At 44.1% G+C, this 24,153-nt stretch overlaps 2 protein-coding genes across 3 annotated transcripts in view; both read right to left on the reverse strand.

Annotated features, from left to right (window-relative positions):
• Nucleotides 1-4,424: 4,424 nt before the first annotated feature.
• Nucleotides 4,425-18,426, reverse strand: IL17D (interleukin 17D). Its single transcript, XM_081199388.1, is given in 4 exon segments — nucleotides 4,425-5,880; nucleotides 5,882-6,173; nucleotides 16,205-16,500; nucleotides 18,073-18,426. Coding segments are annotated over 4 exon segments (633 nt in total). The 5' UTR covers nucleotides 18,088-18,426; the 3' UTR covers nucleotides 4,425-5,850.
• Nucleotides 18,427-23,015: 4,589 nt separating this feature from the next.
• IFT88 (intraflagellar transport 88) overlaps nucleotides 23,016-24,153 on the reverse strand; it is a 37,198-nt gene continuing 36,060 nt past the window's right edge. For both annotated transcript variants that reach the window (XM_081199356.1, XM_081199357.1), the window contains exons 26-27: nucleotides 23,434-23,535; nucleotides 23,016-23,289 (exon numbers count right to left, since the gene is read on the reverse strand). In XM_081199356.1, the coding sequence (XP_081055482.1) occupies nucleotides 23,168-23,289; nucleotides 23,434-23,535 (224 nt within the window). In that variant the 3' untranslated portion in view covers nucleotides 23,016-23,167. The remainder of the gene's footprint in view (nucleotides 23,290-23,433; nucleotides 23,536-24,153) is intronic.

The raw sequence follows: 24,153 nt of genomic DNA on the forward strand, positions 1-24,153 counted from the left end.
AAGCATAAATCTGAACTCCAGCACTGGTAACTAGCTCTATATTTTTCATTATGAATTGCCACCTTGTGTATTTGATTTGTGATAAATTATTGCCTTCTTAGAGAGGAAGGGAAAACGTTTTATTAAAATGTTGCACAGAAATGGAAGACTATAGTATTCTAAAATGCTATGTCAGAAGTTTTTTTTTAAAGGGGCATTTTATGTTATTAGGCTGCCATATTATCTTTCCAGGTGTATTGTGAACCTGACTTTATCACGTGGTTGAGTTGCAAAATACTTATTTCCCAATTCGGAAGAGCGTGACCCTCATCAAACACTCAAAGTGTATCTCACAGCATTTTCGCATACGAAACCTGAACTAATTTCATTTTTCTCTGAATAAGCCATTAAGCACTTTTGCAGCATAACATCCATTGATCCAAAGAGGCAATTGGATAACCTTTCTGACCTTTATCAAACTGAAGTTGTATGCACAGTACTGAATTCATTTTCTTACGCTTGTGTGCCATAAAATGTCCTTAGATTCTCTTGTATGATGTATTATGGTACAGGGACTTGCCAACCTTTCAAACTGCCTAAATCCTGTTCTGCTTTGGAGATGGGGAATGGCTAGGTTTTTATTCTGCCCCAGCCATTGGCTGAGCTGCAGTCATTGTACAAAACCCTAACTGTTAAAGAGTATTGGTTTGATTTTATGGATAATGAGACCTCCCTGTACTGAAGATACAATGAAGGGGAAGGTGTGGTGCTCCTTCCTCTCTAGTCCAGCAAATGATTAACACAATTACTGGGAGGAAAGTTGCAACCATTCGTTTTAGTTACACCCTGCTCAGCAGTGCGGGATACTACTGTATTTTTTTGGGACTCCAAATTAAGGAAAAGGGGGGAATTGGCAGCAGGCCTGGCCGCAGCCACCAATCACCTGCCAAATCACCGCTGACAATCTCCTGCTCACAGATGCCACCAATCACCCGTCCCCCCTCTGCACTATCCGTTTATAGGATGACCCCCAATTTTTAACTTTTTTTTAATAATAAAAAACATCATCTTATATGTGGAAAAATATGGTACTTACTTCCCTTTTAAGTCAGTCTTCCCATTTTTACAATTCTCCCATTTCTCCAGTTTGCTTTGAAGAGCTTGCTGACATCCATGTTAAGTGTGATGTTAACATTACCCATGGGGTTTCCAGCTTTCCATGCACTGGTGTTTACACACCTGCTCCTTCTTTCCCCCTTATATTTTGGGCAGAGGAAAGCTTCTCATAGACATCCGCTTGGCCACAGTGGGAACAGTCTGCCTGGACTAGATGGGCAATTGACCTGATCCAGCACGGCCTCTTTTATGTTCTTATGAAGTTGAGTGCCCTGGCATCTTCATACAGCCCTGCATTTCAGCAGTTCCCACGACCATAGCACCTCTCACTTGCCCAGCATCCCTGCAGGCTGCATTCTACAGGTGACAGCCACCTGTGCTTTAACTTATCCACCAAAGGTTTTGAATTTTTGTTTGAATATGAACTAAATTCTGAAATAAGAGCAAAAGAGAACATTGGATACATATGCCTTGGCACAAAATCTTCAATAGTTCAAGTCTGGTTTGTATACATTATCTCAGAACTCCAGACTAAGCCTGTATATTGCCTGTACTTTGAAATCTTGCCCTTACTTAAGCCGCCAAGTACTCTGCTCTTTGATTGGAACAGTTTCCTCTACAATAATAGTTGTATTCCCCACGCAAATTCTTACTCCTTCCCATTATGAATAATCGCCTCCAACCAAAATGTGCAGAGGTCATTAACTAGTTTGCCAATGTGGAAAAGATTCCCCGGGGGCATTTGAAAGCCACAACTTTAGCGTTAGACACTTGCAGATACACATAATTCACCCAGTTTAGCATATGAACTGTGGTCAAATGGGTGCATTAAAATTAGCTGTTCTCTGATAGTGCATGCCAGTGAGTTGCATAGTATAGCAGTCACAGATGCCTCAACAGTTTGATGCTGGAAATTATGGTGGGATGCTGCTGGTTGTATTGTAAAATACAAGGCAGATGCAAGGAAAATCCTCTGTGTCAGTTGATTTCGATACTAAAGTGAATGACTACCACAATTTGCACCTCTGAATTTCCAATAAAAGTTGCAGGGAAGGGCTCCTGCCATAAAAGTTATATCAACTTATGTATAGCTGCCAGTGTTTCCTTTGAATTGTGCTCACAAATTATGTCTGGACTGCATTCAACAAGCATTTCTTTCCTTTTAAATCTGCCTTCCTTCCCCCTCCCCACCACCCCAGTATAGAATGCAGAGATTCTGTTAGGGGTCCATGGACTCAGGGCTGTGAAGTAATCTCAAAGGAATGCTCGGTTGGAAGAGCCACAGCATAGTGCAGTGTAGCGCAGCGATGGAGAAAGAAATTAAATTAATCATTGGGAAGTTTTCTAGAAGAAGGACATGTTATGGGTGCAAAGGTTAGCCAGGCTCCATTAGGCATATTTCAGAAGTTTCTACCTGGATTTTGGGAAATCTGAATTAGTTGATCTCTTGTTTCCAATTGGATTAGAAATTCACAGTTCTGTATTTGAGTTATTTTCTTCTTTTTCATTTTAATGGAGGAACATAGGAAGCTACCTTATAGCAGATAAGTTTTTGCCCAGCGCTGCCTGTTCTGATTAGCAGTGGCTTTTCAGGGTGTCTGTCATTCCTCCCCACGTGTTGATAAAACAGTGGGGGGGAGGAAACAAACTTGATCAAGATTGCACTGCAATCCCTTTTCTACCATCTTACCAGTGTGTTCGTTAACATGTGTGTGGTAATACTGTAAAAATGCAATATGTGATTCTATACAATTGTGTGATGATTCTTTTTGGGAGGTATTTACCAGCGTGTCAAAACAAGTGTGCACATTAGTAAAACCGTCCAAAAATAGGTTCACATTGTTATGGATCTTCCTGCACTGTTTTATCAGTACAAAGGTGCATTAAGAAAGCAGTGGGGAGGGAGATGCCTCAGTTTTCAGCTCATTTGCAAACTATACATGCTGTAATTTCAGAAACTTAGAAATGAGAGCTAGATGGTGAAAAAAACGTTGTAATTTAAAAACTAATAATAGTTAAACTAGAGATCAGGAGTTAAACTCTGGGCAGAGCACACCAGAGGAAATAACAGAATGGAATAAATCCTCTCATCCCCAGAGTCCATTATGAAAAAGAAAGGATTTTGGCAGATACGCCTTTTTATGCAGAGATGGGCCTCTGGGTTGGAAGGAATCGTGGAAGTCAACTTGTCTAACACGCTGCCCAATGCAGGATCTACATTGCAAGGTGTGACTACAAAATCCCTGACATTCGTTCAGCCTCTGCTTAAATATCTCCAATGAGGAAAAGAGAGCTCAATACCTCCTGAGGCAGGCAGTTCCGCTGTTGAGTGGAAGTTAAACTCTTAGGAAGTTTCTCGTAAGGTTTAGCCAAAATTGGCTTTCCCACCATTTCCACCTATTTGTTCTAGATTTACCCTCGGGAGCAACAGAACACAAAATTCTTCCATTTGCTACATGAAAGCACTTCAGATATTTGAAGACGGCTGGAATGCCTATCCTTAATCTTTTCCAGGCTAGATGCACCCAGGTATTCTTTAATTGTTCCGTATAGGATTTGGTTTACAGATTCTTCCTCCTAGTCACCCTTCTCAGGTCATCATACTAGTTGCTATTCTCAGTTTGTGTCTTCCTTAAATTGAGGGGAAATCTTCATCCCAAAAAATTGCCACCCCTTCTACACAACTACTGAAGGTCCAACGGTGTCATTCTAGTCACCCTAAACAAAGGCCAAATGGCAAGTGCTGTGTCATGTGCAATTTTGAGATAGATTAGCAACCATCTACCCAATAGCTAGAAAGATACATGGAAAGCAACGCGGGTGGCGCTGTGGGTTAAACCACAGAGCCTAGGACTTGCTGATCAGAAGGTTGATGGTTCGAATCCCCACGATTCCCTTCTGGCAGGAAGGTAAACGGCATTTTCGTGCGCTGCTCTGGTTCGCCAGAAGCGGCTTAGTCATGACCCGGAAGCTGTACGCCGGCTCCCTCGGCCAATGAAGCGAGATGAGTGCCGCAACCCCAAAGTTTTCCGCGACTGGACCTAATGGTCAGGGGTCCCTTTACCTTTATAATTTGGTAACCTATTGATGTTTGCTAACATTACGCATTAGAAAACCATGGCTCACTCTCACCAAGTGGAATGGATGACTTGGGAAATAGCCACAGAATATCCATAAAGGATGGTGCTTTCAGTGTAGGAAGTTACGGAGAAAGGAGTTATAGACAGAATTAACCCTGTAAATTGAGCCAACAGCTTTGTCTATCATTGGGAGTTTAAAGAGGCAGCTGCCTCCAGCTTACAGAGTTTTCTGAACCTTTGCTGTTTAGAGCTCTTGGCTCATACATTCATTTAATTTGGCAGATGCTTTCCTCTCTCACCGATGGAAGCCAAGGCACATTCCCCCCCCCCCTTAGCCAAGCAGTTTGGTTTCATTTATCTGATCTCTCATCATCCTTGTTATTCCCAAAGGCTCCTGCAGCCTGAAAAATCTAAAACTGATAACTGGCTTGTAAGCTGAAAGCTAAGAACATCTTAAAAAGGCAACTGGCATGTTTCCACACTTTTGAAAGGGGTCATAAACCAGACTGCTTTTCAAGCCGAGACTTCTCTTTCCATGATGTTATGTGAGCGAGAGTATATTGTATAGGGTTGGTGTGCATTTGCGGCATATACAATACTGTCCTGGTCAACATCTGAGCTGTAAACTGGGAAAACACCAGTACTTTACTCCTCGTTAACGCCAGCAGTAAAGTTCTTCTCTTCTCTACATTTCACACCTGCCCCTTGAGTAAACTATTTGTGGACTGATACTCCTTTGCACTGTGAGGATGCTACCTTTTCAGCGAGTCTGCTGACGCTGCTTTTGAAATGATATTTTGTGAAAGGTTTTCTTCCTTTGAACACAGAAGTAACAATTAAAGCCGAAACAAAAATAATCAGGAGTCCAGGACCTTGCACTGTTAGAATCCTAACATCAGAATCCCAACATCAGGGTCATATCTTAAAGACACAGCCCTTTCAGCGACCTTTACATTAAGGATTTAGAAGATGTGACAAAAGGGAGTCCCCTATCATTTGATGTTCGAAGCAGATAAAAAATGAGCTGCTTGCACTACCTTTAAGGTTCAGTGTGACATGACAGACCCCAGGGCATTTGTGAGTCTCAGAGGGGGGTCAGTGATGACGACACATAATGGCTCTGCTTCAGAGCAAAGCCAACATTTGTGGACCTCTGCCTTTATCTATAGCAGCTATTAGGTGGTACAAGCCTCATATTTCCTGGACCACTACTGTATCCCCAGAGCTACTTTCCAGGCGTGATTTCTTAATTTGTTCAGTTCATTCCCATTATGATTCTTCAAATCTCACCATGGCTCTGTGTCACTGGACTGTGTCCCACCACACCTCCAGCTTCTGTCTTCGCAACGTTTGTAATGATATTTTCAAAGCACGCTGCTTCTATAGGTAGGCCCTATATATGCACAAGCACCACCTGGCCTCTCAAAAACAAGGGCCTCGCAGCCGGGTACATTATCTGACTGCACTGAAGGGGACTGTATTTGAGCTGGCACAAACGTCCTGTGCATATGGACTGTTCTCCAATGGCTCATTATGGATGCAGGCTGCAGCCCACATCATCATGCAGGTGTGTGTGTGTGTTTATGAATGGACTCCAGAACTCCCAGAACCAGGGAATGGCGAAGCTAAAAGGACATGCAAAGCAACCTCTGCCATCAGGTTTCTTCTGGGACCTTCATTCTGATGATGTCTTGCTGTTACGATTCAACGAGCAACTTTACCCCTTGCTTGTCTATGCTGGAATTTACACCATCTACTTCTTTTTCATGTACCTGTGGTACACAGGTGCAGCCCACTGGGATAGTGACATAATCCTCTGTGTAGACATAGCGTCCTCCGGTGCACGTCGTGGTTCGGCGCAAGATGACTGCTGGCATTAGCACCGGGACACTCCGGAAGTGGAAGTTCTCCTCCCCGTAAACACCAGTCAGGCAGCCCTTGCATAGGCAATAGGCTTCGGGGATGTACTTTGGATACCTTGCCGGGTCATAGGAGATTCTGTGCCAAAGGAAAAGAAAAGGGACTCAGTTTGTGCGTCCTATACCGTCTCCCAATTCCTTGTTTTATCCCAGCTGGAAAAGATTACGGCAAAATGTTGACAGTTGCTTTGCACTGCATTAAATAATGTTTTCGTTATTATGCCAAGGAGAGGGGAGGAGGGGAACAGCTGCAGCTCTTAAACACGGCCTGCTTATTTGAAAACTTGGAGAGAGAAACCCTTTGGACAGCTCCCTAAACGGATCAGCATCTGAAACAAAGGCATGCTCAATTTCCTCGTTCATGCAATGGTAAGGTGGATTCATTCGGCTCAACTCTCTCATAGCCGATGCACATCAATAGTTTGCCCGTATTCCTTCCCGGGATTCTTAGCTGTAGAGGGTACGTCGTCTCTGTTCTCCCACACATCCTTAGAACTAATGCAGTGCCTTTGTTGTGGACAGAGTTGGACCCCTTTTTTTCTGGCCCTGCTCCTGCTCATTTTTAACAGCAGGCCCAAAATTCTTCCCTTATCACTCTTTGCCAAAAAAAGCAGCAGCTTGGGGAGGTGGTGGTCCAACAAAACAGTCCTGCCAACACAATGAGTATTAGATGTGCAATGTTTTAGCTGTGAGCCCCTAACCTCAGCACCCTTTGTGTGCCCCCTAAAACTCTTCCAGGGTTCCCCCCCCCAAAAAAAACCCCTCTGGAGCAGATTTACACAGGGAGCACATGGCAGGAGCGGAGGAGAGGGGAGAAGTGTCATGTAACAGCCAAAACTCCTGGATCTCCCTTCCTTGACTTAGTAGGACCCAGTTACACTTTTGAAGGACTCACAGAGCTGCAATGAATGTGTAGTTCTGCCCTTCGTCATAATAGGGGATATTTGTCTACTCACAGGCAGGCGATAAGTACCTATTTGTAAAAGCAAGGAAGGCAAAAGCAGGTTTAAATAAGAGGTGGGGGAAATCGGATAACCTTTCCTTTTCAGAAGCTGTTGCTGCTTGGAAGCTTACTAACAAATGCGGAATGGAAGAAATTAGGCGTAATTCAAAGCCATGCTTGGGGACATGTTTGGCCCAGAGCTCCAGCATCACATAGATGGATGCTCTGGAAAGAGGAAGAACATGACCTCTGGCTTCAAATGGAACACAAAACTAGATCCAAGTTTCTGCAACTCATGTCCATATGTGAAGCAGAAGCGATTTTTCCTGAGAAAGCTCACTTTTTGCACAACCAAGCTTCATTGCCTTGGGGCAGAAATGCCCCCTTTTAAAAAGAAAGGCTTTGGTGGCTTGAGCTATCTGTTCACGTAGGGAATCCCTGCCTGTCTACAATAATACATGTGATACAAGTATAGTTATATTTACCGTATATAGCATTCTAGGAAATAGTAAGCCCTGAGAAAGAGGCTCACATGCTAACACACCAGTAAGGAAAAAGGAAAAAAGGTGAAGCAGGGTTTTCTAGGTCCAGTTTTTTCTTCTTCTGGTAAATGCCATGGTGCCTAAAGACTGCCTGACAGTCAGTAAATCAACTGGTGCAGCTTTTTACACACAAATGGCTACATGCAAAAAAAACCCCATGAAGGATAAACAGGGTCTTCACGGTATGACTGTGCTTTATTGTAAAACAGGCTTTCCCATTTGTGACACGGTGACTTTCATTTAAAGAATGAATAGAAAAAGATTGAGGTGTTGTTTTTTTAATGAGTGGGAACCCTCCCCCCACTCAAAACCCTATTAGTGCTTCAAACTCCACGTACCAGACTTACTTAGAATCATAGAATCATAGAATCATAGAGTTGGAAGAGACCACAAGGGCCATCGAGTCCAACCCCCTGCCAAGCAGGAAACCCCATCAGAGCACTCCTGACATATGGTTGTCAAGCCTCTGCTTAAAGACCTCCAAAGCAGGAGACTCCACCACACTCCTTGGCAGCAAATTCTACTGTCGAACAGCTCTTACTGTCAGGAAGTTCTTCCTAATGTTTAGGTGGAATCTTCTTTCTTGTAGTTTGGATCCATTGCTCCGTGTCCGCTTCTCTGGAGCAGCAGAAAACAACCTTTCTCCCTCCTCTATGTGACATCCTTTTATATATTTGAACATGGCTATCATATCACCCCTTAACCTCCTCTTCTCCAGGCTAAACATGCCCAGCTCCCTTAGCCGTTCCTCATAAGGCATCGTTTCCAGGCCTTTGACCATTTTGGTTGCCCTCCTCTGGACACGTTCCAGTTTGTCAGTGTCCTTCTTGAATTGTGGTGCCCAGAACTGGACACAGTACTCTAGGTGAGGTCTGACCAGAGCAGAATACAGTGGCACTATTACCTCCCTTGATCTAGATGCTATACTCCTATTGATGCAGCCCAGAATTGCATTGGCTTTTTTAGCTGCCGCATCACACTGTTGGCTCATGTCAAGTTTATGGTCAACCAAGACTCCTAGATCCTTTTCACATGTACTGCTCTCAAGCCAGGTGTCACCCATCTTGTATTTGTGCCTCTCATTTTTTTTGCCCAAGTGCAATACTTTACATTTCTCCCTGTTAAAATTCATCTTGTTTGTTTTTGCCCAGTTCTCTAATCTGTCAAGGTCGTTTTGAAGTGTGATCCTGTCCTCTGGGGTGTTAGCCACCCCTCCCAGTTTGGTGTCATCTGCAAATTTGATCAGGATGCCCTTGAGTCCATCATCCAAGTCGTTGATAAAGATGTTGAATAAGACCGGGCCCAAGACAGAACCCTGTGGCACCCCACTAGTCACTCTTCTCCAGGATGAAGAGGAACCATTGATGAGCACCCTTTGGGTTCGGTCAGTCAGCCAGTTACAAATCCACTGAGTGGTAGCATAGTCAAGACCGCATTTTACCAGCTTCTTTACAAGAATATCATGGGGCACCTTGTCAAACACCTTGCGGAAATCAAGGTAGGCTACATCCACTGCGTTCCCTTCATCTACCAGGCTTGCAATTCTGTCAAAAAACGAGATCAGGTTAGTCTGACATGACTTATTTTTCAGAAATCCATGCTGACTATTGGTGATCACAGCATTCCTTTCTAGGTGCTCACAGACTGTTTGCTTAATGATCTGCTCCAGAATCTTCCCTGGTATTGATGTCAGACTGACTGGGCGATAATTATTTGGGTCCTCTCTTTTCCCCTTTTTGAAAATAGGGACAACATTTGCCCTCCTCCAGTCTGCCGGGACTTCGCCTGTTCTCCAGGAATTCTCAAAGATGACTGCCAGTGGTTCTGAGATCACATCTGCCAGTTCTTTTAATACTCTTGGATGCAGTTCATCTGGCCCTGGAGACTTGAATACATCTAAACTAGCCAAGTATTCTTGTACTATCTCCTTAGTTATTCTGGGCTGTGTTTCCTTTGCTGAATCATTTGCTCCAAATTCTTCAGGCCGGGCATTGTTTTCTTTATCGGAGAAGACTGAGGCAAAGAAAGCATTGAGGAGTTCAGCCCTTTCTGTGTCCCCTGTTTGCATTTCACCATCTTCTCCTCTGAGTGACCCCACTGTTTCTTCGTTCTTCCTTTTGCTACGAACATACCCATAAAAGCCTTTTTTGTTGCTTTTAACCTCTCTAGCCAGCCTGAGTTCATTCTGTGCTTTAGCTTTTCTGACTTTGTGTCTACACGTGCTGGCTATTTGTTTGAATTCCTCTTTGGTGGTTTCCCCCCTTTTCCATTTTTTGTACACATCCTTTTTTAATCTTAACTCAGTTAAAAGTTCTTTAGATAGCCACCCTGGCTTCTTTAGGCACCTTCCATGTTTCCGTCTCATTGGTATTGCCTGATGTTGTGCTTTTACTATCTCCCTCTTAACAAACTCCCAGCCATCATGAACTCCCTTTCCTTTTAGTATTACTGTCCATGGGATCTCACCCAGCACTTCCCTAAGTTTAATGAAGTCGGCTTTCTTAAAGTCAAGAAATTGAGTCCTAGTATGCTTGGCTGCTCCTTTCCGCTGTATAGTAAACTTCAGAAGAGCATGATCACTCGCGCCTAATGATCCTTCCACTTCTACCCCACTAACCAGGTCATCAACATTGGTTAGGACCAGATCTAAAATGGCTGTTCCTCTTGTTGCTTCTCCCACTTTCTGGACAATGAAGTTGTCTGCAAGGCCAGTGAGGAATCTGTTTGACCTTATGCTCTTGGCTGAGTTTGACATCCAACAAATATCCAGGTAATTGAAGTCCCCCATTACTACTATCTCCCTTCCTTTTGCATGCTTGGCCATCTGTTCCAGGAAGGCATCATCTATGTCCTCCATTTGGCTTGGGGATCTATAGTAAACTCCCACAATGAGATCTCTGTTATTCTTCTCTCCCTTAATTTTGACCCAAATGCTCTCACTTTGGCTTTGAGGTTCTAAATCTTGGATCTCTTCACAGGTATACACATCCCTGACATATAACGCCACTCCTCCTCCTTTCTTATCTGGTCTGTTTCTCTGAAATAGATTGTATCCCCCCATTATTACATTCCAATCCCACCAGGTTTCAGTGATGCCTATTATGTCATATTTAGTTTGCTGTACCAAGAGCTCAAGCTCATCTTGTTTATTTCCCATGCTTTGCGCATTAGTGTACAGACATTGAAGTCCATTAATCATTCCCCCGTGTCTCTTATTTAAGGATTTTTTCCTCCCACCACTAGGTCTGCGTGCTGTTTGCTCCATTTGGTCTATGACATTTGGATGATCATCTTCATCAATTGATAGACTCCTACCTTCAGGAGCACTGTCTCCCTCCCCCACATTAGTCAGTTTAAAGCCCTCCTGATGAGGTTTCTGAGATTTTTGGCAAAAACATTTCTCCCAACCGTTGTGAGGTGCAGCCCATCGCTTGCCAGAAGTCCATTTTCAAGAAACTGCAGTCCGTGATCTAAGAATCCAAACCGTTCCTGTTTACACCATTTGCGAAGCCAGCTGTTCACTTCCACTATTTTTTCCTCTCTCCCTGGGCCACGTCGTTCAACTGGGAGGACAGATGAGATGACAATTTGTGCATTTAGTTGCTTCAATTTCCTGCCGAGAGCCTCGTAGTCTCTTTTGATCTTCTGGAGGCTATTGCTTGCAGTGTCATTGGTTCCCACATGAACCAAGAGGAAGGGGTATTCGTCAGTGGGTTTTATGATTCCTTGCAGTCGTTCAGTTACATCTTGGATCTTAGCCCCGGGGAGACAGCACACTTCCCGAGACATCTTGTCAGGCCCACAGATCACTGCTTCTGTTCCCCTCAGTAGGGAATCCCCTATCACCACTACACACCTCCTCTTAGGTTTGGTCGGGGTTCTTCCGTGAGCTGTCCGTTCCAAGGTCGCCTGCACATTCCCTGAGGACTGACTTTGCTGCTCGTCTTCATATACCTGATCGACTGTAATGAGGGAGAGATCCTCAAATGGAGTCTGCTCTTCGTCTTCCATGCTAGGGGAGAGGACCTCAAAGCGATTGTGTATTTCTAAACAATCAGAGCGAACCCTGGGCCTCCTACTTCTTTGAGTCACGTTTTTCCATATATCTGGCTCCTGTGTTGGTGAACTAGCCTCCTTCTCAGGGGAGTCCCCTGTCTCCTCCTTGGTGGAGACGGTGTGCTCTGTTGCTTCCAAGAAGAGCTCCAGCTCTCTAATTCTTTGGAGCGTAGCTACACGTTCCTCCAGTTGCTGGACTTTGTCTTTTAAGAGGGCAATCAACATGCAATTGCTGCAGGTAAAGCTGCCTGCAACCTTTGGCAAGATGGCAAACATTGCGCAGGAACTGCAGGCGACTGCAGCTGTTCCCTCCCCCTCCATCCTGAGAACGTGTCGTTGGGGGTGGCTACAGCGGCCCTCCATCATAAAAAGCGTGAAGACAGGACAAATAACTCCCCCCACAAGAAAAAAAACCTAGGTCTCCCCCAACAAACGTTTGAGACTAGCTCCCCTAAATCTAAAAGATGGATCAAACTAGGTCTGATAAGCTCCTCCCACAGCTAATCCCCTGCCTCAACAGAAACCCTGCCCCCTCTGACCTTTGCACAGGGAGAACAGCTAATCAGCCACAAAGAAACACACACACACAAGAAAACCTTTTTTGCTCCTTCAACTGCTGCCCTGCTAGGTCTGATAAGCTCCTCCCACAGCTAATCCCCTGCCTCAACAGAAACCCTGCCCCCTCTGACCTTTGCACAGGGAGAACAGCTAATCAGCCACAAAGAAACACACACACACAAGAAAACCTTTTTTACTTAAACACATCCACCCCATATAAATATGACCAAATTAACCTGCTATAGGAGAATGGTCAAAACAAATTTATTGCACGATGCTCACTATTTACCATGGTTTACATTTTCTAAAATATTCTTAAGCTGTGCAAACTAGCACTTTGGGAAGGCCAAGTCACTCACTGACCCATTCTTATCCAACTCTGACGCTGATCTAACCAGAACATATATTTGTGCACCTGGAATTTGTATTTGGAGTGCCTGAATGTACAAAAAAAGTCTAAAGAAATGACTACCTTTTAGATTTTTGAAATGCATGTACAAATCGGTTAAAGGCAAACAGGACTGAGTCCCAAGAGCTTATCCAATTGCATTTGCTATTGCTGTTAACAAAATTATATTTGCTTCAAACCTTAAATGTTTTGTTGCTCAGTGTCAGGAGTGAATTAATAGTGATTCAATATGACTGTAGTCTGCCTAAGCTTCCTACAAGTTGGACTCTGTTCAGGATGTCTGGAATTAGTCATTAAAAATACAGAAGAAGAACGTGAAAGCAGTAGTGCCAGTTTGGGCCCTATAGAATGGAGGCTGCAAAAATAAGTGTTACCAAGAGTCAGGGAGTTTAACGTTGCAAAATACTTGTGTGCCTCCCTTGAGAGACACTCAAGAAAAATATATGTCTTAAGCTCGGTCTCCTAAATCCTTTAACACTTCTAAAACTCTTTGAGTGGCAACTGAAGCCTATTTGGAATTAGGTCTTTGAAATGTATATAGGACTAGCAGGCTTACAGTGAGACACACCATTGGCCTATTTAACTCGGTATTGTCCACACTCACTGGCTGCAGCTTTCCAGGGTTTCAGGCAAGGGACATTCCCAGCTATACCTTCTGCATGCAAAACATGAGCACTACTACTAAGATATGGCCTTTCTGCTTAAAGTTTAATTGATTTGGGATAAAGAAGATCTCTTCCTGCAGATTAGAATCCTGATAATTATGTTTTCTTTTGTACTTTGCTGACTTACTCAAGCCATTCAGACTAGTTTAAGTAGACTGTTTCCTTACACGCAGGCACCTCTAACATTTTGACCATTTTCTGTAGTCAAATTAACATCCAGTGAAATAAAGAAAAGAACAAAGAAGGCAGTGGCTACAGTCTTAAGCATGCTTGCCAGACGCATCTTCCACTGGAGCTATTGGTACATTCTGCTGAACAGCAAGGTTTAGGCTCAACATATTAAGTTAGATCCCTGAGTGCATTTTAAAGAGCCCAAATGCTGTTGCCCATCCAATTTGAGAGGTGGAATTTTCAGCACAGAGCATGAGAGTTACAATGGCAGTGCCATTTTTTACATGCAATTTGTTCCAATGTATACCTACAGGTCTTTCCAAATGCTTCCACATCTCTGCATTGCTCCATATGATCGTTTCTGCAAGCGAATGGCACTAAGTGACCTGGTTCGTCTACAGTACACTGGAGAACTTCTACTTGTGTTGTGTTAGCTTTCCCCTTGCAAGGGCGCAATTTCAACTGAACAATCCCTTAGGTGTGTTCTTTGATGAAACACTTTTGTGGTACTCTGCACCTGTGTGGTGGCTCTGCATCTTCTAAGCATGCTGATGCTGAACTGATGCCAAATCAACCTGCTGACGTAGTCCTAAGGACTATGAGCTGAGATGAATTGAATTGAATTACACATATGGAAAGGCAGCGCATGCCACTACAGCAGGGTTGCGCAGGCACTGCTGAACAGACGACTGGCATTGCCTGTAAAGTCCTGTGCTAAAAAGGGCCACCTGATGACACTGTGATGTTAGGTGATTGACAGATGAGTAGCCCCACCCATCTGTCATAGTTGGCTTGCATGAGTAGGTGGAAGAATGATCTGGCCCAGTGGCCAGATCCTGTTCCCTACCTCTGCACTACAGATCCAAAAAGGCTTATGGCAGATCTGTCTGGCAAGACTATCCTACATGTGGATTTCAGCAGATGCCTTCTATCTCTTTTGTGAAATAACCCAGTTGCCTGAGCTAGGAATGCAGCCACACGGACCGGAAGGAGCAGTGATAAATGGCAGCGTATCAAACTGGGGTTAGGTGTCCAGGGAAGAGCTGCAGGAAAAGACTTTAGGCCTGGATTTATTTACCATCACCATCATTAATAATAATCTGGACTCTAAACTGGTCAGGCCAATGACATCTGGAGATGACATCACAAGGGGGAGCTGGTGAACAAGTCAGCGAGGAGATGAAAAGTAATCAGGAGGGGCCCATGCGGAAGGGAAACAAAGGCAGGCGAATTCGAGAGCGGGACATCTCAGCATCTGTGCAACTGGGTGGGGGAGAGAGCATGTGCAGGGGAGCACAGCACAGCTCTCTCAAGGACCGACAAGATCAGTACAAATTTTTCAGGGGGTACTCAATGTATGCACTATCGGCACTTCTTTTTTTTAGTTGTTAAAAAGTGCAGCACTTACTGTAACAACTTTATGGTGAGTACCAGCACCTGTTTTCTAGGGGCGAAACCACTGGACAGCATAATAATAATAATAATAATAATAATAATAATAATAATAATAATTTATACCCCGCCCATCTGGCTGGGTTTCCCCAGCCACTCTGGGTGGCTTCCAACAAAATACTAAAATACAATAACCTATTAAACATTAAAAGCTTCCCTAAACAGGGCTGCCTTTAGATGTCTTCTAAAAGTTTGTTAGTTATTTTTCTCTTTGACATCTGGTGCGAGGGCGTTCCACAGGACGGGTGCCACTACCAAGAAGGCCCTCTGCCTGGTTCCCTGTAACTTGGCTTCTTGCAGTGAGGGAACCGCCAGAAGGCCCTCGGCGATGGACCTCAGTGTCCGGGCAGAACGATGGAGGTGGAGACGCTCCTTCAGGTATACTGGACTGAGGCTGTTTAGGCATTTGAACTGGCCTCTCAGGTTCCAACTTGTTTATGGGAGGCATTACCCATGAAATAAAACGTAAATACTTTTGAACTCGCCTCTCTGGTACTTGGGTACTTGCATCTACTTAGCCAGAGAAAAAGAAGAGCCACTAAACAGAAACCAGGGACAAAACAACTTAATCCTATTTCTGGTTTTGTTGACTGCCCCGATTAATCAGAACTGGAGGCTGAAAGCTGTTGCTTAGACTAGGCATAGTTGGGACCAGGACTGTGGACTCAACTTTTGCTTTCTAATAGAGCCCTGTAAATTCAGGAACACAGCACAACTGAACATGTGCTCAGTATCAGAGCTGAGCTCACAGTACTTTTGCACAAAAATTTGCTTTGAATTCTGTTCTTCCTGTTGTGACACCTGTATGCACATTTAAAATAGCAGCTTCCCAGATGCTGTGGTTGAGCTAAAAATGTGACAGCCTAATTACTAGAGATCAGAACAAGACACCCAGACCCTGTTCTGCTCACCTGTCCTGCTGCTATTAAGTTGGGGTGGGGGGGAGTGAATCAGCTGCAAGCACAGCTCTCATAGTTCTGCCCTGATTTTTAAAAGTGCAGCATTAAGCAAGGTCTGTCTCATGACTAATTCTAAGAGACCAGAAGAGAGATGAAGAAACGGCCTCAATAGGTTGGTCCTATTCGACACAGGTCACATGTGTGGCGTCTCCTTAGGGGAACCTGTGGCCCCCCAAATGTTATAGGGACTATGACCTCCATTACCCCTAACCATTGGCCATGCTGGCTGGGGCTGATGGGAACTGAAGTTCAGCGACACATAGCCACAGCGCCATAGGTGGAGAGATAAGACAATCACACAACCCTACTTCACATTTTAAGCTAGGGAGTGGCAGATGAATTGCATTCACATTACCTGTAGGACCAAGGAGAGACGCTGTTGAGGTTGATAGGGAGCCGGTATACCTTGTCCGCAGCTGATCTGCCCCCTGCTGGACAACTGGTATTGTGATCTTTTTCCAGAGGCTCCAGCTGCAAGGTGTGATGGAAAGCGCTGAGCATCCCTGCTGTGAGTCGCCCGTACAGCTGCTCCAGAAGCTCTTCAGGCCGGTCAGCGCAGGTTCGAGCACGCAGTGGGCGCTTGCTTACCTTGAAAGTCTCTAATCCAGGGTAAGGGAGTCCACACAAGAGAAGGCAGGCAAGCACCCATACCTATAATGCACAGGAAATGAAAACATATAAAGGATGCTTTTCTAGGTGTTTGCTTCCCCGACACTTCCACATCTGAAGGAGGATAACAGGTACACCAGTTTTAGTTCGCAAGAGAGATTTGCAATGGAATCCTACACATCTATTCAAAAGTAAGCCCTATCAAGTTAAATTGGACATAATCCAAGAATAGGCATAGCCAGGATTTAAGTTAGGGAGGAAGGACACCCACCTGCCATCATCCTCTGTCTGGCTCTGTCTAGCAGATTTGGAATGAAATGTCTCAACAACTGTTGTTTTAAATTGCTTTATTTTGACCCCAAGTGCTCAGAAAAATCTGTCAAAATCTTTCTACAATTTCTACTTATTTAAGTATTTTTATTTATTTACTTGACCCCCCCCTCAAGCAGGTACACATATAAAGATTAACTTTAACGAGCTAGCCTAAAATTGGTAAATCATTTTTGATAGGAACTTAGATCTGTGCATATAAACTCATCAAACAGATAAATCAGCATCCAGAATTCAGTTTTGAGATTGATGATACCCATCCTTCAAACAGGTGGTGAGAGGAAAGCGCAGGGGGGCATGGATCCCTAGATGCACAGTCTCAGGGTGATCAATGTGGGGTTTAGAACTTCTGAGCAAATAGGATCTAATCCAGCAAAAGGATTTAATCTTTGGTAGGTTCTCGAGTAAAACTGTTTATTTCACATTAGGAATCCTTTTCCCAAGCAAGAAAGACATCATTCTGTCAGCTAAGTAGGTGCCATTGGCAGAGGATGCCCAAGTATAGAAATCCACGGCGCCCCAGTAAACCTGCACAATATCACACCTCGCTCCGCTCTCCTAATCCTTGCGTCTGTTAAATAACTACAGGTCGGGAGCCTCACTCCTCGCAGTTGCAACGCTTGGTCATAGAACTTCGAGAGCTGGAAAGGATCCCACAAGGGCCATCTAGTCCAGCCCCACCTCCTTGCAATGCAGGTTGTTACAGCGCCAGCCCAACAGCGTCCTCAGCCCTGGTTTGCGGGGCGGCAGTGCGAACGATTCTCCCGCTGCGCAACCGCGCATCCCAGCCGCGCTCCCTTTCGCGAGCATCTCAGCTGGCAAGAGGTAACTCTCTGCCCAGGTCACGCTTCCCATTCGGACCGAATTTAAAAGCTGCTTCGAATTTATTCTTTTCATCATCATCATCATCATCATCATCATCATCATCATCATCATCATTATTATTATTATTATTATTATTATTATTATTATTATTATTATTATTATTATTATTATTATTATTATTATTTCTTCTCCCTGTCCCGGGGAATCCTCAACCCAGTGACGCCCACCGGCTCTGAGGAAAAGCACCCCGCGCGCCCCTTGGGAAGAGCTCCGCCGCCTCAGCGCGCGCCTTTCAACCAAATCCGCGCCAAGCCTTCCAGCCCCGCCGGCAGAAGCAGCTTGCAGCAGCAGCCGCCGCCGCCTTAGCAAAGGAATTGGAGCGACGGCAAGCAGGCGGGAAGTTTGCGCCGAGGTTCCGCGGCGTCGCGCGCGTCTCCCCGCTCCCTGCGCACTCCTTACCTTGGCCGTCTGCATGGTGGGGACGCGCGCGCGCCGGGACCCGGAGCCCGGCCAGGCGCGCGAGGAGCCTCTGGGAAGCGTCGGCGCGTGAAGCGCTTGCTGATGGCCTTGGCTCTCGCGGTGGGGGGGGGGGGAGCGGGCGGCGAGAGGAAAAGTTGGAAGAGTGCCCCGCTTCGCACTGCGTCGCCCCGGCCTGCCGGTGCCAAAATCATTTTCAGCCCCGGCCGAGAGGGGCTGCTTCGTGAAGGTTGTTTTTTTTTTCTCCTTCGCTGGGGTGTGACTTGAGCTAGCGGGAGGCAGGGGGAGGTTCTCCTGGCCGGCGAAGAGTTTTGCCGCGCTTGCTGAGGAGGAGGAAAGCAGGGGCAGCAGGCCTCCTCGGGGTCCGCTGACCTGGGCCAGAGGCCTAACGATCCTGCAAAAGTCAATGATCTAATCTCCCCACTGTAGCTCTTCTTTGATACCCCTCAACAATGCACTTGCAAATCAGCTGTCGCGCGAAACCATTCTGTGTCCCAATCAGCAGAGAATTCAATGGGAAAATCGTAAGATGCAGCACGCTGTGTAAAAAGAATGTCAACGCCACGATTCCCAAGCAAGGGATCCTCGTAGGCTTTCATGGCGTTGTTGTTGTTTAGTCGTGTCCGACTCTTCGTGACTCCATGGACCAGAGCACACCAGGCACTCCTGTCTTCCACTGCCTCCTGCAGTTTGGTCAAACTCATGCTGGTAGCTTTGAGAACACTGTCCAACCATCTTGTCCTCTGTCGTCCCCTTCTCCTTGTGCCCTCCATCTTTCCCAACATCAGGGTCTCTTCCAGGGAGTCTTCTCTTCTCATGAGGTGGCCAAAGTATTGGAGCCTCAGCTTCACGATCTGTCTTTCCAGTGAGCACTCAGGGCTGATTTCCTTCAGAATGGAGAGGTTTGACCTTCTTGCAGTCCATGGGACTCTCAAGAGTCTCCTCCAGCACCAGAATTCAAAAGCATCAATTCTTCGGCCATCAGCCTTTATGGTCCAGCTCTCACTTCCATACATCACTACTGGGAAAACCATAGCTTTAACTATATGAACCTTTGTCGGCAAGGTGATGTCTCTGCTTTTTAAGATGCTGTCTAGGTTTGTCATTGCTTTTCTCCCAAGAAGCAGGCGTCTTTTAATTTCGTGACTACTGTCACCATTTGCAGTGATCATGGAGCCCAAGAAAGTAAAATCTCTCACTGCCTCCGTTTCTTCCCCTTCTATTTGCCAGGAGGTGATGGGCCCAGTGGCTATGATCTTCGTTTTTTTGATGTTGAGCTTCAGACCATATTTTGCGCTTTCCTCTTTCACCCTCATTAAAAGGTTCTTTAATTCCTCCTCACTTTCTGGCATCAATAAAGTGTATGCCTTCTCAAAGCCTCCATCGAAACACAGGCTACTAACATCTTTTTCTGTGGGCGGTTCACAAAAAGTAAGGTCCTGAATGTGAATTCTAGGTGTTTTGATTCTACTAGATCCAGCTTGCTAGAGCCATCTGTTTTAATTTTACAAAATTCCACTGATTACTTACTGTTGAGCCTAAGCAACACTTGAATTATGAGGGTGTTGGGGCATAATGAAACCCACTCCAACACCTCCCAATTTTAGCCAAATTGCAGGTCTGATGAAAATGGGGCCCAGGTGGATCTCCCCTCCTGTAATTCAAATATTATGTATGGGCAGAGCCCTACAAATATCCTCGAGATTCATGCCAAAGATGATCTCTCGAGATGCATCAATAAGCCTTTCTTACTAGAGCATGATTGCAATAACTTCTCAGAATTGAACACAAAGCTGATTTCTACCAAGTTGGTCTATCTTGTCTGGTAATGTCAATTATATTAAGGCATGGTCTTTCAAGATCTCAGGAGGTACCTGGCATTTTGAACTAGAGCCCTTGAAACATGAATATTCTATCATTTAACTGTTGTTCTTCTGATTCACTTAATTAAGAGAAATAAAGCCAGTTTTGATAAATAAGCATTAGTAAGCATTCCACCTTTCTGTGGAAGCATTCCGCAGGCCGGAATGAGAAGGCGATTGGGCCGCATCCAGCCCCCGGGCCTTAGGTTGCCCACCCCTGAGTTAGATGCCTCTATTTTATATGCAAATTTCCGGTAGTGGCACCCTCCATGTAGAACATGTAGAACTCCATGTAGAACATGCCAAGGAGATAAAGAGCTATACAACTTTTAGAAGACATCTGAAGGCAGCCCTGTTTCGGGAAGTTTTTAATGTTTGATTATGTTTTTATATATGCTGTAAGCCGCCCAGAGTGGCTGGGGGAAACCCAGCCAGATGGGCGGGGTATAAATAATAAAATCATTTTCAAAATGACAACAGTGCTGTCATTGAAAAAAACACGTAGAGAGGCTGTGTTTATGTTACCTATTATTAGATTTATTTACCTTAACTTCCCGGGGTAGGTTACAACTATAAGTGTTGCTTTGGGGTGTGCTTCATTCCCTGTCTACAAAATATAATTAATTTATGAATTGAGTGAGAGAGACAGTTTGGAGAACAGCAGTTTAATTTATCCTAATTTTGCTCCTTTCTTGTTCAAAACAATATATGTGAGTTATCCCTCGCAAAAAAACCCCTCAGATTATTTAAACAAAAGCATTTGGGGGATTTCCACTATAGTGTATCTTTCTAACTTTCTGCCTTTTACAAATAAATATGACAGAAATGCAGAAAGGAAAACAAGGGGCCTCTGCAAGCTGAAAGGGTTTTTGTTAGCTTACAGGAGAAGCAAATGCATAATTTATGATTCCCCTGAGATTTCTTGAGCTGGATCTGACTCTAGCACATTTTTCTGCTATGGCTAAAGGACTGCTCTACTATGCACAGGAAAAAATGTGTAGGAGTTTTTACATCATGGTATGTCAAAAGTCATGATTCCGTTAACTGGAAAAAAGCGAAGAGCTGAAACACTACCTTTGGAGTCAGTTAACAACATGCTTTTCAAAACTATTCTTATGGAAATTTGTGCAATAATAATTACTTCAATTTCTTTAATTCCCATTATCTCAGTGCTGGTGAGTGGCATAACAACCTTATTACTGGGGACCTGCAGTATTCTGTAGTACTCTCACAGGTATGGAGAGAACTATGAAACAAAGACTACTTGATGGATATGGAAAAGCATATGGAAAATTCAGTCCAGCAACTATCAGGTGAAGCCCGCTAGGTCTAAGGGAAATATTTGGTTGTAGCTAGTATGGCACAAATAAATTCACCCAATAACACAGGAGACCTGCAAATGAGCAGATAAGAACTTACTGTGTGTTAGGATTCACCAATCAACCGACCCATCAAATACTGTCAAATAAAGTATTGTTAGGGGAACAAAAATGTTACGTATAAAAGCTGTCTCAAAAACAAATGAGATAGCTGTTATTGTGAAATGATTGTGTTTTGAAAAATGGACTGAATTGCTTATGATGTTTCCCCCCCACCCTTTCTCCTAATGAAGTAAAAGTAGTAGACATTGCCCCCCCTCCATTTTACCTTTCCAATAAACCTGTGAGGTAGTTTGGCTGAGAGTCTTTGACAGGCCCAGCATTGCCTAGCTAGTTTCAGAGCCGAGTAAGGATTTGAACCTTGGAATATTCGATAATACTGGACTTTAGTCAATTGACTAATGTCCCAACAGCAGGTGATGCCAGCATGGAAACATCTGGCACATTCATTTTCCTTCTGCTTCAAGAACTGATTGGAATTGCAACAGAGAATTCCACTCTAAGATCCTAATACACTGCGCCATGAAATCCAGACATGAACAATGCAATTAAGTACTTTTAAGGTAAATTGGATCTTCGGAGGCGATGATAAATCGTTGAAAACTTCTCACAATGAAGTGCAAGAGGAAAGTCAACACACTGCCCTCCAGAAGTTACTGCACTACAACCTCCGCCATCGCTGACAGTCGGCCATGTTGACTGAGGCTGATGGGAATTGTAGTCCAACACTTTCTGGAGGGCACCACGTTGTCTACCCTTGTATTGGAACCTCAGAGCTGCAAGCCTGGCAAGTGGTGGCACCTTCCATCGCATTGACAACAGCGGAAATTAACTTGGTTTCCTGCAGTCACTACAAAATTCCCTTACGCAAGGACGATATTAAAGGCAAAAAGTTTTCCTTCAAAATAAAAATGACTTGGGTGTATACAATTGCACATCATGTAGACAAAGTGGATAAAATTTTTGCTCCCTCTCTATAATACTAGAGCCTGGGCTAACCAATAAAGCTGAGTGTGTTGGATACTTTAGAGCAGATAAAGAAAGTACTTCTTCACAGAGCGTATAGTTAAACTATGGAATTTGCTCCCATAAAATGAATAATCAAATTAGGGGTTTAGGAGATTTCATGTGGATACTAGTTAGATCAGGGGTCAGCAACCTTCTTCAGCCGTGGGCCGGTCTGCTGTCCCTTAGAACATGTGGTGGGCCGGACTATTTTTTTTTGGGGGGGGGGGGAGAATGAAAGAATTCCTATGCCCCACAAATAACCCAAAGATGCATTTTAAATAAAAGGACACATTCTACTCATGTAAAAACACACTGATTCCTGGACCATCCGCAGGCTGGAATGAGAAGGCGATTGGGCCGCATCTGGCCCCCGGGCCTTAGGTTGCCTACCCCTGAGTTAGATGCCTCTATTTTCAGGGTCAGAGAGAGCATGCTGGGGAACAGGAGTAGGAGAAGATTACTACATTCAGGCCTTGCATGTAGGCTTCCCAAAGAGAGCTGGCTGGCTTGTCTAGATAGTCCTTTGTTCTAATCTAGAAGTGTCCTTCTGTTCTTATTTCCATAATGCTCACTATATGTTGTCCTGCCAGATCTTTACCTAATCTTCCCAAATACTCAGAAAAGACTACTCCCTCATGGGATAATCTGCATGAGTAACAAAGGAACATTCAGATCGTGCTCTATAAAAACAGTTTACTCAAAATTCACAGTTCATATATACATTGCTTAAATAAACATAAGAACTTCACAACCTTATCAAAACCTGTAAGAAACATTTCTCCTTTTTTTCCTTTCAAAGCTTTTAAGGTTACTATACTGGGCTACAGGTTATTCTGGAAGCAAATCATCTCCCAGTTCTTCATCAGCAAATTCATCTTCATCTATTTTTTTCCTCAGTGCAGTTTTTGGTCTCTCAGCCTGTGGTCCAAGTGGGTCAATATAGGAAGCATCTAAATTTAAAAAAAGAAGTAGAAACACATTTTTTACAAAGAAAAGCAACACAGTCTCTAACTTTTAATAATTGCATGAGAAAAAGGGTGCCTTCTGACAGTCAGCATTTTGTTTCAAAGGAAGCTATTAGAAACATCAGTTACCTATTTCTTTATTACCACTGCTTTCATAGGGCTCATATGTTCCTGGCAAAGCTTTCAGTTTAGCACTCAGACGCTCCCCTTTATGCGTGATGCTACCAGGATCTGACAGAAGGGAGAGAATATTAGACAAAATATTACACCATAAAGGCACGTATGAGAGACCAAAGATTATGTGTTTCTGTTTGATATAAAACAAAATAAAAACAGTATTTAAAGCATTCCACATATGGTTCAGATGTAACAATCTTGGGCTGCTAAATCAGTTTCCGATTTATTGGTTTAATCCTTGCTTACGATATGAAAACACAAGCAAATACCAATTCTTAAGTGTGAACTCAGAAATCCTTACATCCACCACTGTGAGTAGGTCTCGGTACTGATCACATCTTGAGTTGGACCACAGTTTTCTTGACTCAGTACCAGTACACTGGCTCTATCTTAACAAATTAAAGTACATCAGGATTCTTAGTAGTGTTATTTAGGTATCACCTCCTTTCACATGTTCTACCCCATTCCCTGCAATTCTCCAATGCTCCTTTGATCCACATCTCCCTCTCCAGAGAGAGAATGCAGACAGCAGGATTATAATAATAATAATAATAATAATAATTTATTATTTATACCCCGCCCATCTGGCTGGGCCTCCCCAGCCACTCTGGGCGGCTTCCATAAAAACCAAAAATAAAGTAAAATGTCACACGTTAAAAACTTCCCTGAACA

This window comes from Podarcis bocagei, assembly GCF_964188305.1.
Source record: "Podarcis bocagei genome assembly, chromosome: 6".
Lineage (NCBI taxonomy): Eukaryota > Metazoa > Chordata > Lepidosauria > Squamata > Lacertidae > Podarcis > Podarcis bocagei.